Source organism: Pelobates fuscus, chromosome 10 (genome assembly GCF_036172605.1).
Source record: "Pelobates fuscus isolate aPelFus1 chromosome 10, aPelFus1.pri, whole genome shotgun sequence".
NCBI classification, from domain to species: Eukaryota; Metazoa; Chordata; class Amphibia; order Anura; family Pelobatidae; genus Pelobates; species Pelobates fuscus.
The window spans coordinates 7807343-7823142 of record NC_086326.1 but is presented as its reverse complement, the minus strand read 5'-3'; the positions used below and the strand labels follow the sequence as shown (position 1 = coordinate 7823142).

General features: G+C 41.7%; 1 protein-coding gene across 6 annotated transcripts in view; it reads right to left on the bottom strand.

Annotated features, from left to right (window-relative positions):
• The window catches only part of AFAP1L2 (actin filament associated protein 1 like 2), a 136416-nt gene that overhangs the window by 55756 nt on the left and 64860 nt on the right, over window positions 1-15800 (bottom strand). For all 6 annotated transcript variants that reach the window (XM_063435086.1, XM_063435089.1, XM_063435091.1 and 3 more), the window contains exon 5: window positions 2172-2262. In XM_063435086.1, coding sequence (XP_063291156.1) covers window positions 2172-2262 — 91 coding nt within the window. The remainder of the gene's footprint in view (window positions 1-2171; window positions 2263-15800) is intronic.

The following is a 15800-nucleotide window of genomic DNA, read 5'->3' as shown; positions in this document are numbered from 1 at the left end:
GTGTTTGGGTGCGCTGTGTGTGTTTGGGTGCGCTGTGTGTGTTTGGGTGCGCTGTGTGTCTGGGGATGCGCTGTGTGTCTGGGGATGCGCTGTGTGTCTGGGGGTGCGCTGTGTGTGTCTGGGGGTGCGCTGTGTGTGTCTGGGGGTGCGCTGTGTGTGTCTGGGGGTGCGCTGTGTGTGTCTGGGGGTGCGCTGTGTGTGTCTGAGGGTGCTGTGTGTGTCTGAGGGTGATGTGTGTGTCTGGGGGTGCTGTGTGTGTCTGAGGGTGCTGTGTGTGTCTGAGGGTGCTGTGTGTGTCTGAGGGTGCTGTGTGTGTCTGAGGGTGCTGTGTGTGTCTGGGGGTGCTGTGTGTGTCTGAGGGTGCTGTGTGTGTCTGGGGGTGCTGTGTGTGTCTGGGGGTGCTGTGTGTGTCTGGGGGTGCTGTGTGTGTCTGGGGGTGCTGTGTGTCTGGGGGTGCTGTGTGTGTGTCTGAGGGTGCTGTGTGTGTGTCTGAGGGTGCTGTGTGTGTGTCTGAGGGTGCTGTGTGTGTGTCTGAGGGTGCTGTGTGTGTGTCTGGGGTGCTGTGTGTGTGTCTGGGGGTGCTGTGTGTGTGTGAGTGTATTTTTTTATTTAAATTTAAAAATCTTTTTTTATTAATACAATTTAAAAAAAAAAGTTATATGACCCCCCCCTCCCTTCTTACCTTTATCCTGCTGGGAGGGTGGCAGAGTGGAGGGTGGGAGGGGCAGAGCCAGCATGATTCAAACACAGCCCTCGCCAATCAGCATCTCGTCATAGAGATGAATTGAATCAATGAATCTCTATGAGGAAGTTCAGTGTCTGCATGCAGAGGGAGACACTGAATCTCAGGATGCTGTGCACAATGCTGCCCTGTGCTCTGCTGACAGCAGATCTGAGTGGATGGAGGCATATTATGTCCCTCTGGTTGACTCTGAGTGACTGCAACTGGAGGTGTTCCTAGCTTTCAATGTAAACACTGTATTTTCTCAGAAAATACTGTGTTTACATGAGAAAGGATGCAGGGAGCTATAGTTCTCACCTGAACAACCTCATTAAACTGAAGTTGGTCAGGTGTCCCTTTAATATACCATTTGTTTGTGTATCGCTAACCATCCAGTGACGTGTATACCTTTAAGATAGATATAAAAAAACAAAAATAGTGCAGTACTGCACTAAACAAGGTGTATATTAAAAAATAAATGGAGGACATTCTCCTTAATGAGAAATTGGTTAATGTACGGATCTGTGGGAAATGCCGCTGTGTGTAAACTCTGCCTGGAATCATTTACAAAAAGCAGATGGACGGGTGTTATCTGGGGTTATTCTGTAAGGTGGAAAATCGAATATTTTTACATTTTCTTATTGTTTCTTCAAAAGGTCAGCTGGCTGTGGAATGCGAGTATCCGTGCTTAGACATTAATTTAACGCGTTAAAGCCTTCACGTTGGCCTCTTGTCCCAGAATAAGGCTGAATCTGTTGGTCCTATCTAATAGTCTGTGCAGACATTACACAGTTACAGTAATGTGTGTTTTACTATAACGTCTTTAGTTGTATTTATAAAAGTCCAATTTTCAGTTAGATAAATGGACACCACTAGGTAAAAAAAAACACTTAAACCATCCTGGACACAGGTGGAACTCATGATATCGACCGGGCCCTGGAGTTCCACTTTTCAGGCAATATATTAAATAACAGGCAGTCTGGTCTGCACCTACAACTGGAACAGAACTCTTTAAATGCTCCCTCCGTGGATTTGGCACTCGGTAAATAAGTTAGGTTTCCATGGCAATGCTCTGACTCATTCATTGAGTGGTGGTCGGAAGAGTGTTTATGGTGCCCAGCCAAAGGACTCTACTTTCATCGGTTCCAGTTTATCTACTTGTACATCGCATTATCTGCAGTAGCTACCTGTTCTTTATGACACTTTAAACAAAACTGCAAAATTTTTAAATAAAAAAAAGGTCATAAAACTACTACTACTAATAATACTTAGAACTGTAGGAGGTTTACTACAAGCAATAACTGGAATAATAGACGTCAAGGATTATTATATGTTCATAATTAAGGCCCACGATGGCAGTCGCATATTATTATTTCTTATATTATTAGTAACTGAATACGGTGATTCTGTGTTTATTCGCCCATGGTTAGTCTTTAATAACACAACGTACCATTAATGGAAGCATCGTATGGTTCTGCCTCTTCATAGTAGCCTTCCGGGGAATCCACCTTCGTCACAGACACTGAAATCTTTTCTGGAATCTGTAAAAAGAACACAATGTGGAATGTTACGCTGTATCTATATGTTTGGCCATTCCCTAGAGTGAAAGATTGAAGAACCATCTGAAATTGACATTACATTGTGTTTAGGCCAGGAGCCAAGAGAGGCCCCGTGATATATTTCCATGGCTTAAAACCCCTATCCCAATAGTTCAAAGAAGATCACATGTTGAACCATTGACTATCAGGACCGTGTCCCCGACAATTACAGCTTCAGTAATATGAAGAACCTGGAACCACCAACACTAGTTGGGTTGATGCTTTACGGGAAGGAGTTTCACAGCCAATTGCTTAAGCCATTTGTAGATGTTTTACCCCATCTATTGGTGGATGCTTAACCCCATCTATTGGTGGATGTTTTACCCCATCTATTGGTGGATGTTTTACCCCATCTATTGGTGGATGATTTAACCCATCTCTTGGTGGTTGCTTTACCCCATCTATTGGTGGATCTGTTTTGCCCTCTCTCTTGGTGGTTGTTTTACCCCATCTCTTGGTGGTTCTTTTACCCCATCCTATTGGTGAATCTGTTTTACCCCATCTATTGGTGGATCTGTTTTACCCCATCTATTGGTGCATGCGTTACCCCATCTATTTGTGGATGCTTTACCCCATCTATTGGTGTTTGTTTTACCCCATCTATAGGTGGATCTGTTTTACCCCATGTATTGCGGGTTGTTTTACCCCATCTATTGGTGTTTGTTTTACCCCATCTATTGGTGGATCTGTTTTACCCCATCTATTGGTGGATGCGTTACCCCATCTTTGGTGGTTGTTTTACCCCATCTATTGGTGGTTGTGTTACCCCATCTATTGGTGGATCTGTTTTACCCCATCTATTGGTGGATCTGTTTTACCCCATCTATTGGTGAATCTGTTTTACCCCATCTATTGGTGAATCTGTTTTACCCCATCTGTTGGTGGATCTGTTTTACCCCATCTGTTGGTGGATGCTTTACCCCATCTATTTGTGGATGCTTTACCCCATCTATTGGTGTTTGTTTTACCCCATCTATAGGTGGATCTGTTTTACCCCATGTATTGGGGGTTGTTTTACCCTATTGGTGGATCTGTTTTACCCCATGTATTGGTGGTTGTGTTACCCCATCTATTGGTGGATGCGTTACCCCATCTATTGGTGGATCTGTTTTACCCCATCTGTTGGTGGATCTGTTTTACCCCATCTATTTGTGGATCTATTTGTGGATGCTTGACCCCATTGTTTTACCCCATCTATTGGTGGTTGTGTTACCCCATCTATTGGTGGATCTGTTTTACCCCATCTATTGGTGGATCTGTTTTACCCCATCTATTGGTGAATCTGTTTTACCCCATCTATTGGTGAATCTGTTTTACCCCATCTGTTGGTGGATCTGTTTTACCCCATCTGTTGGTGGATGCTTTACCCCATCTATTTGTGGATGCTTTACCCCATCTATTGGTGTTTGTTTTACCCCATCTATAGGTGGATCTGTTTTACCCCATGTATTGGGGGTTGTTTTACCCTATTGGTGGATCTGTTTTACCCCATGTATTGGTGGTTGTGTTACCCCATCTATTGGTGGATGCGTTACCCCATCTATTGGTGGATCTGTTTTACCCCATCTGTTGGTGGATCTGTTTTACCCCATCTATTTGTGGATCTATTTGTGGATGCTTGACCCCATCTATTGGTTTTATCCCATCTATTGGTGGTTGTTTTACCCCATCTGTTGGTGGATCTGTTTTACCCCATCTATTGGTGGTTGTTTTACCCCATCTATTGGTGGTTGTTTTACCCCATCTATTGGTGGATCTGTTTTACCTCATCTATTGGTGGATCTGTTTTACCTCATCTCTTGGTGGATCTGTTTTACCCCATCTAATTGTGGATGTTTTACCCCATTTATTGGTGGATCTGTTTTACCCTCTCTTGGTGGTTGTTTTACCACCCCCATCTATTGGTAGTTGTTTTACCCCCACCCCCCCATCTATTGGTGGTTGTTTAATCCCCCCCCCCCATCTATTGGGGGTTGTTTAATCCCCCCCCCATCTATTGGGGGTTGTTTAATCCCCCCCCCATCTATTGGTGGTTGTTTTACCCTCCCCCCCATCTATTGGTGGTTGTTTTACCCCTCCCCCCCATCTTTTGGTGGTTGTTTTACCCCATCTATTGGTGGTTGTTTCCCCCCCCATCTATTGGTGGTTGTTTTACCCCATCTATTGGTGGTTGTTTTACCCCATCTATTGGTGGTTGTTTTACCCCATCTATTGGTGGATGTTTTACCCCATCTATTGGTGGATGTCTTACCCCATCTATTGGTGGATGTCTTACCCCATCTATTGGTGGATGTCTTACCCCATCTATTGGGGGTTGTTTTACCCCATCTATTGGTGAATCTGTTTTACCCCATCTATTGGTGAATCTGTTTTACCCCATCTATTGGTGAATCTGTTTTACCCCATCTGTTGGTGAATCTGTTTTACCCTATCTGTTGGTGAATCTGTTTTACCCCATCTATTGGTGGATCTGTTTTACCCCATCTATTTGTGTTTGTTTTACCCCATCTATTGGTGTTTGTTTTACCCCATCTATTGGTGTTTGTTTTACCCCATCTATAGGTGGATCTTTTTCACCCCATGTATTGGGGGTTGTTTTACCCTATCTATTGGTGGATCTGTTTTACCCCATCTATAGGTGGATCTGTTTTACCCCATGTATTGGTGGTTGTGTTACCCCATCTATTTGTGGATGCTTTACCCCATCTATTGGTGGATCTGTTTTACCCCATCTGTTGGTGGATCTGTTTTACCCCATCTATTTGTGGATGCTTTACCCCATCTATTGGTGGTTGTTTTACCCCATCTGTTGGTGGATCTGTTTTACCCCATCTATTGGTGGATCTGTTTTACCCCATCTATTGGTGGTTGTTTTACCTCATCTATTGGTGGATCTGTTTTACCTCATCTCTTGGTGGATCTGTTTTACCTCATCTCTTGGTGGATCTGTTTTACCTCATCTCTTGGTGGATCTGTTTTACCCCATCTAATTGTGGATGTTTTACCTCATCTCTTGGTGGATCTGTTTTACCTCATCTCTTGGTGGATCTGTTTTACCCCATCTATTGGTGGTTGTTTTACCCCATCTATTGGTGGTTGTTTTACCTCATCTATTGGTGGATCTGTTTTACCTCATCTCTTGGTGGATCTGTTTTACCTCATCTCTTGGTGGATCTGTTTTAACTCATTTATTGGTGGATCTGTTTTACACTCTCTTGATGGTTGTTTTACCCCCCCCCCCCATCTATTGGTGGTTGTTTTACCCCCCCCCCATCTATTGGTGGTTGTTTTACCCCCCCCCCCCCCCCATCTATTGGTGGTTGTTTTACCACCCACATCTATTGGTAGTTGTTTTACCCCCCCATCTATTGGTGGTTGTTTACCCCTCCCCCCATCTTTTGGTGGTTGTTTTACCCCATCTATTGGTGGTTGTTTTACCCCCCCCCCCCATCTATTGGGGTTGTTTTACCCCCACCCTCCCCCCCATCTATTGGGGGTTGTTTTACCCCCACCCTCCCCCCCATCTATTGGGGGTTGTTTTACCCTATCTATTGGTGGTTGTTTTTCCCCATCTATTGGTGGATGTCTTTCCCCATCTATTGGTGGATGTCTTTCCCCATCTATTGGTGGATGTCTTTCCCCATCTATTGGTGAATCTGTTTTACCCCATCTATTGGTGAATCTGTTTTACCCCATCTATTGGTGGATCTGTTTTAACCCATCTATTGGTTATTCTGTTTTACCCATCTATTGGTGAATCTGTTTAAACCCCATCTATTGGTGAATCTGTTTGAACCCCATCTATTGGTGAATCTATTTTAACCCATATATTGGTGGTTGTTTTACCCCAACTATTATGTTTACCCCATCTGATAATGTTCATTAGGAAGTGGAATAAGTAGATACTAGAAAATAGATACTTCGACTGCGCGTCTGTGTGCTGAACCCTTCATTAATTAACCTGCGCAGAGACAGTCAAACCAGTAGTTACAAATATAAAGTGGGAATAAACGTAGGTTGAACTAAAACCTGCCACAGTTTCACTGCAGAGAATGTTTAATCATAATCTTATATAACCCAGAGAAGAATCTAATAGCTGGTTTGGTGGGTAGATATGTCATGGCGTGGCATAGGAAGGCTTATCTCAATATGTAGCTATTCCGACCTTTTGTTAGAATATAGAATCACACATTGGGTTGCCCCCTTTGCATTTTATGTTGACAGCTCGACCCAGCTGGACGTGGAGATCACACATTGTAAGAGATCATTATTGTTCACCTTGGTAGTCGTTATGGCTTTCCTGTTGTGAATAATTAATTGGTTTCCCTTCGCACAATATATGTTGTTTGCAACCGACCCGTTTGTTTGATCCCCAAACCCGTGACAAGCTACAATAGTTTGGTAAAATCTGGCTAATATGAATATAGCGGAGAGCCCGTGTTTGGGTCAGAATGTGAGATTATTATTTATAAATCATGTTCTGTGGAGCTGCGCAATGCGTTCTATACACAGAGCTCGCCATCGCTGTCTTGTTTATACAGATCGCTGGTTTTGGCTTTGCCATTTCACCAGCTTGAAGTGAACTCTGCAATTATGTTTCAGCATCGCATTGAACGTACATTGACAGCAGACAGTGAAGGAAATGCACAGGAAAGTAAAAACGGAAAAAGGGAAAGCAATTCTGTGAAGTGTTTCCAGACATTGGGAAACCCCTACTCAGGCCTCGCAGAACTCTCCCCCAGATACCGGAAAAGGGACACTCAAGCAGGGCTTTTTTCCGAATCTCCTTATGTTTAAATATGATGCTTCACAGACAACGAGTCCAGAACACAAATACCCAGCTACTGTACGATATGTATTCATTGGCTGAGGAGCGCGTTCCCAATCAGGTCACCGAGAGTCCACACAACCTTTCTGATCCTCACCTTACACATCCCATACTGTACGATATGTATTCTTTCTGATCCTCACATCCCATACTGTACGATATGTATTCTCTATGATCCTCACCTTACACATCCCATACTGTACGATATGTATTCTTTCTGATCCTCACCTTACACATCCCATACTGTACGATATGTATTCTTTCTGATCCTCACCTTACACATCCCATACTGTACGATATGTATTCTTTCTGATCCTCACCTTACACATCCCATACTGTACGATATGTATTCTTTCTGATCCTCGCCTTACACATCCCATACTGTACGATATGTATTCTCTCTGATCCTCACCTTACACATCCCATACTGTACGATATGTATTCTTTCTGATCCTCACCTTACACATCCCATACTGTATGATATGTATTCTTTCTGATCCTCACCTTACACATCCCATACTGTACGATATGTATTCTCTCTGATCCTCACCTTACACATCCCATACTGTACGATATGTATTCTTTCTGATCCTCACCTTACACATCCCATACTGTACGATATGTATTCTTTCTGATCCTCACCTTACACATCCCATACTGTACGATATGTATTCTTTCTGATCCTCACCTTACACATCCCATACTGTACGATATGTATTCTTTCTGATCCTCACCTTACACATCCCATACTGTACGATATGTATTCTTTCTGATCCTCACCTTACACATCCCATACTGTACGATATGTATTCTTTCTGATCCTCACCTTACACATCCCATACTGTACGATATGTATTCTTTCTGATCCTCACCTTACACATCCCATACTGTACGATATGTATTCTTTCTGATCCTCACCTTACACATCCCATACTGTACGATATGTATTCTCTCTGATCCTCGCCTTACACATCCCATACTGTACGATATGTATTCTCTCTGATCCTCACCTTACACATCCCATACTGTACGATATGTATTCTTTCTGATCCTCACCTTACACATCCCATACTGTACGATATGTATTCTCTCTGATCCTCACCTTACACATCCCATACTGTACGATATGTATTCTTTCTGATCCTCACCTTACACATCCCATACTGTACGATATGTATTCTCTCTGATCCTCACCTTACAGATCCCATACTGTACGATATGTATTCTCTCTGATCCTCACCTTACACATCCCATACTGTACGATATGTATTCTCTCTGATCCTCACCTTACACATCCCATACTGTACGATATGTATTCTCTCTGATCCTCACCTTACACATCCCATACTGTACGATATGTATTCTTTATGATCCTCACCTTACACATCCCATACTGTACGATATGTATTCTTTATGATCCTCACCTTACACATCCCATACTGTACAATATGTATTCTCTCTGATCCTCACCTTACACATCCCATACTGTACAAAATGTATTCTTTATGATCCTCACCTTACACATCCCATACTGTACGATATGTATTCTCTCTGATCCTCACCTTACACATCCCATACTGTACGATATGTATTCTTTCTGATCCTCACCTTACACATCCCATACTGTACGATATGTATTCTTTCTGATCCTCACCTTACACATCCCATACTGTACGATATGTATTCTTTCTGATCCTCACCTTACACATCCCATACTGTACGATATGTATTCTTTCTGATCCTCACCTTACACATCCCATACTGTACGATATGTATTCTTTCTGATCCTCACCTTACACATCCCATACTGTACGATATGTATTCTTTCTGATCCTCACCTTACACATCCCATACTGTACGATATGTATTCTTTCTGATCCTCACCTTACACATCCCATACTGTACGATATGTATTCTTTCTGATCCTCACCTTACACATCCCATACTGTACGATATGTATTCTTTCTGATCCTCACCTTACACATCCCATACTGTACGATATGTATTCTCTCTGATCCTCGCCTTACACATCCCATACTGTACGATATGTATTCTCTCTGATCCTCACCTTACACATCCCATACTGTACGATATGTATTCTTTCTGATCCTCACCTTACACATCCCATACTGTACGATATGTATTCTCTCTGATCCTCACCTTACACATCCCATACTGTACGATATGTATTCTTTCTGATCCTCACCTTACACATCCCATACTGTACGATATGTATTCTCTCTGATCCTCACCTTACAGATCCCATACTGTACGATATGTATTCTCTCTGATCCTCACCTTACACATCCCATACTGTACGATATGTATTCTCTCTGATCCTCACCTTACACATCCCATACTGTACGATATGTATTCTCTCTGATCCTCACCTTACACATCCCATACTGTACGATATGTATTCTTTATGATCCTCACCTTACACATCCCATACTGTACGATATGTATTCTTTATGATCCTCACCTTACACATCCCATACTGTACAATATGTATTCTCTCTGATCCTCACCTTACACATCCCATACTGTACAAAATGTATTCTTTATGATCCTCACCTTACACATCCCATACTGTACGATATGTATTCTTTATGATCCTCACCTTACACATCCCATACTGTACGATATGTATTCTCTCTGATCCTCACCTTACACATCCCATACTGTACGATATGTATTCTTTATGATCCTCACCTTACACATCCCATACTGTACGATATGTATTCTTTATGATCCTCACCTTACACATCCCATACTGTACGATATGTATTCTTTATGATCCTCACCTTACACATCCCATACTGTACGATATGTATTCTCTCTGATCCTCACCTTACACATCCCATACTGTACGATATGTATTCTTTATGATCCTCACCTTACACATCCCATACTGTACGATATGTATTCTCTCTGATCCTCACCTTACACATCCCATACTGTACGATATGTATTCTCTCTGATCCTCACCTTACACATCCCATACTGTACGATATGTATTCTCTCTGATCCTCACCTTACACATCCCATACTGTACGATATGTATTCTCTCTGATCCTCACCTTACACATCCCATACTGTACGATATGTATTCTTTCTGATCCTCACCTTACACATCCCATACTGTACGATATGTATTCTCTCTGATCCTCACCTTACACATCCCATACTGTACGATATGTATTCTTTCTGATCCTCACCTTACACATCCCATACTGTACGATATGTATTCTCTCTGATCCTCACCTTACACATCCCATACTGTACGATATGTATTCTCTCTGATCCTCGCCTTACACATCCCATACTGTACGATATGTATTCTCTCTGATCCTCACCTTACACATCCCATACTGTACGATATGTATTCTTTCTGATCCTCGCCTTACACATCCCATACTGTACGATATGTATTCTCTCTGATCCTCACCTTACACATCCCATCCTGTACGATATGTATTCTCTCTGATCCTCACCTTACACATCCCATACTGTACGATATGTATTTTCTCTGATCCTCACCTTACACATCCCATACTGTACGATATGTATTCTCTCTGATCCTCACCTTACACATCCCATACTGTACGATATGTATTCTCTGATCCTCACCTTACACATCCCATACTGTACGATATGTATTCTCTCTGATCCTCACCTTACACATCCCATACTGTACGATATGTATTCTCTCTGATCCTCACCTTACACATCCCATACTGTACGATATGTATTCTTTCTGATCCTCACCTTACACATCCCATACTGTACGATATGTATTCTTTCTGATCCTCACCTTACACATCCCATACTGTACGATATGTATTCTTTCTGATCCTCACCTTACACATCCCATACTGTACGATATGTATTCTTTCTGATCCTCACCTTACACATCCCATACTGTACGATATGTATTCTTTCTGATCCTCACCTTACACATCCCATACTGTACGATATGTATTCTTTCTGATCCTCACCTTACACATCCCATACTGTACGATATGTATTCTCTCTGATCCTCACCTTACACATCCCATACTGTACGATATGTATTCTTTCTGATCCTCACCTTACACATCCCATACTGTACGATATGTATTCTCTCTGATCCTCACCTTACACATCCCATACTGTACGATATGTATTCTCTCTGATCCTCACCTTACACATCCCATACTGTACGATATGTATTCTTTCTGATCCTCACCTTACACATCCCATACTGTACGATATGTATTCTCTCTGATCCTCGCCTTACACATCCCATACTGTACGATATGTATTCTCTCTGATCCTCGCCTTACACATCCCATACTGTACGATATGTATTCTTTCTGATCCTCGCCTTACACATCCCATACTGTACGATATGTATTCTCTCTGATCCTCACCTTACACATCCCATACTGTACGATATGTATTCTCTCTGATCCTCACCTTACACATCCAATACTGTACGATATGTATTCTTTCTGATCCTCACCTTACACATCCCATACTGTACGATATGTATTCTCTCTGATCCTCACCTTACACATCCCATACTGTACGATATGTATTCTTTCTGATCCTCACCTTACACATCCCATACTGTACGATATGTATTCTTTCTGATCCTCACCTTACACATCCCATACTGTACGATATGTATTCTTTCTGATCCTCACCTTACACATCCCATACTGTACGATATGTATTCTTTCTGATCCTCACCTTACACATCCCATACTGTACGATATGTATTCTTTCTGATCCTCACCTTACACATCCCATACTGTACGATATGTATTCTTTCTGATCCTCACCTTACACATCCCATACTGTACGATATGTATTCTCTCTGATCCTCACCTTACACATCCCATACTGTACGATATGTATTCTTTCTGATCCTCACCTTACACATCCCATACTGTACGATATGTATTCTCTCTGATCCTCACCTTACACATCCCATACTGTACGATATGTATTCTCTCTGATCCTCACCTTACACATCCCATACTGTACGATATGTATTCTTTCTGATCCTCACCTTACACATCCCATACTGTACGATATGTATTCTCTCTGATCCTCGCCTTACACATCCCATACTGTACGATATGTATTCTCTCTGATCCTCGCCTTACACATCCCATACTGTACGATATGTATTCTTTCTGATCCTCGCCTTACACATCCCATACTGTACGATATGTATTCTCTCTGATCCTCACCTTACACATCCCATACTGTACGATATGTATTCTCTCTGATCCTCACCTTACACATCCAATACTGTACGATATGTATTCTTTCTGATCCTCACCTTACACATCCCATACTGTACGATATGTATTCTCTCTGATCCTCACCTTACACATCCCATACTGTACGATATGTATTCTTTCTGATCCTCACCTTACACATCCCATACTGTACGATATGTATTCTCTCTGATCCTCACCTTACACATCCCATACTGTACGATATGTATTCTCTCTGATCCTCACCTTACACATCCCATACTGTACGATATGTATTCTCTCTGATCCTCACCTTACACATCCCATACTGTACGATATGTATTCTCTCTGATCCTCACCTTACACATCCCATACTGTACGATATGTATTTTCTCTGATCCTCACCTTACACATCCCATACTGTACGATATGTATTCTCTCTGATCCTCACCTTACACATCCCATACTGTACGATATGTATTCTCTGATCCTCACCTTACACATCCCATACTGTACGATATGTATTCTCTCTGATCCTCACCTTACACATCCCATACTGTACGATATGTATTCTCTCTGATCCTCACCTTACACATCCCATACTGTACGATATGTATTCTCTCTGATCCTCACCTTACACATCCCATACTGTACGATATGTATTCTTTCTGATCCTCACCTTACACATCCCATACTGTACGATATGTATTCTTTCTGATCCTCACCTTACACATCCCATACTGTACGATATGTATTCTTTCTGATCCTCACCTTACACATCCCATACTGTACGATATGTATTCTCTCTGATCCTCACCTTACACATCCCATACTGTACGATATGTATTCTCTCTGATCCTCACCTTACACATCCCATACTGTACGATATGTATTCTTTCTGATCCTCACCTTACACATCCCATACTGTACGATATGTATTCTTTCTGATCCTCACCTTACACATCCCATACTGTACGATATGTATTCTCTCTGATCCTCACCTTACACATCCCATACTGTACGATATGTATTCTCTCTGATCCTCACCTTACACATCCCATGCTGTACGATATGCATTCTCTCTGATCCTCACCTTACACATCCCATTCTGTACGATATGTATTCTTTCTGATCCTCACCTTACACATCCCATACTGTACGATATGTATTCTTTCTGATCCTCACCTTACACATCCCATACTGTACGATATGTATTCTCTCTGATCCTCACCTTACACATCCCATACTGTACGATATGTGTTCTTTCTGATCCTCACCTTACACATCCCATACTGTACGATATGTATTCTCTCTGATCCTCACCTTACACATCCCATACTGTACGATATGTATTCTCTCTGATCCTCACCTTACACATCCCATACTGTACGATATGTATTCTCTCTGATCCTCACCTTACACATCCCATACTGTACGATATGTATTCTCTCTGATCCTCACCTTACACATCCCATACTGTACAATATGTATTCTCTCTGATCCTCACATCCCATACTGTACAAAGTAACACGCTCACCTATGGAGGCTCATCGTTGCACTCCTCATGTTTGTGGACTGCTGGCTGGCCGAGCATAATGGAAATGTAGTCTACAAACATATTCAGTGCAATGATTAGCCATCACTGACTTCCAGTGAGATTGAGTGCAGAGGCTGGACCCATCCATCCACCCAGTCCTTGTTCTCAGAGTCTCATCAATTAGAGAATCTGTAAGCAGACACTGTAATAATGAAGGCTGGAGGTATGGGTGAAGGGAGAGGTTACACAAAAACACACCGAGCTCCTGATGGGGTTTTTACAATAACAAAACCAATGTAGAATGGTCCATTGTACAGCGCTATGGAATTCGCTGGCACTTTATAAATAATCTATACACAATGTATAGATCAAAACCAGAATCACTAAAAACGGTTCTATTTCTGACATGTATAAATTCTTAATAGTGATTAGCTTGCACACTGGCTTTATTTTATAAAAATGGTTAACCGCTTATATTTTTTAGAATAGAACACTTAGCTTGACAGGGCCGGCCATCCATCCTTCCATCAGTGAATTCATAACTGCATGTTATATACAGAGCTAATCCAGATTAATGCAGTGGGTGTGAGATCTTTACCATTATTTATATAAAATGTATTCACTATTTGCCAATGAATCCCAACATCAAAGCCACCAACATGGCTTCTGTGCTGTAATAACCCGGGAAATAGAAAGCTTCTAAAGAATGGCCCTGCTTGTTTTCGGTGCCTTCCCTCTTGTCTCAGGGAAACCCTTAAGATGAGGGTATTTTAAAAAGGCTGAAACTTGACCCTGCGATTTATCTGGGAAACCAGCAAAGAAATTCTGTCCTCCTCCATTCAGGAGAAGTTCACGTCTGAAGACGATAGCTTTCAACTTGCAATAAATCATCATAAAAGCTCTCTGTTCTACATCAAATATAAAAAGGCCACTGTGTGACCACGTAACATCTGCTGGGAACCCAATGGCCACTGGCGGTGAAATCTGAACTTCACTAAATCATGTCGCGGAGAGGGAGAGCGACCACAAGAAACCACAAAACCAAGCTACAAATAAACCAATAAACCACCACCATTTTAGAACCATTAGCCATTTTACTTCACGCCAATTTGCTTGTAGATTAAAAAAAAAAAAAAAATATTCCAGGCACTAAACCAACGGCAGGACATAAGGGAGTTAGTGTATTAGTAATTCACAGGAAGTGCTGCCCTCATAATAATAATAATAATCTGACCAGAAATCAAAACTTTATTAACTTGGCACAAGTACAAACCGACATGGCGGCCTCTCTCGTTTCTGCCTTGAATAATAAAAATCTTTTCTCTAATGTTATTGCTGCAGCCATGGTCTCCGCTGAGTGTCTGTTGAAGCATTTTGTAGGTTGCACCCATTTGCCCCCATACCAGAACCGCCTGATACCAATTGAAACCAATTTATACTCTATTTACAACAGCATTCATACTTCTATTGATTTGTGAATTATTCAGGTAAAATCCCCAAAATATCTATTCCACAGATTTTGTTTCTGGCAGTTCTGAATATACATGATAAATGCGCAGCCACACAAACACATGTATACATATAATAGCTTTAAATCCACGTTCACTGATCTGCTTGACATGTGACCAAGCTCTCGAGGGACCACGGGATAGTTAGGAGCCAAAATAAGCAAAACTACCAAATGTTTTTCCCATAGAAATAAGCAGGAAAAGACTTCAACTCTGACAGGAAATACAACAACCTGGCTTGTTTCCCAAACATTGCATCCGAAAATAAAGAAAAATAACAAAAAAACAAATATCCTCATTTTGTGGGTCTGTTAATCAGGTCTCTATCATACAGTAGGTTTTCACAATGTATTTTGAGT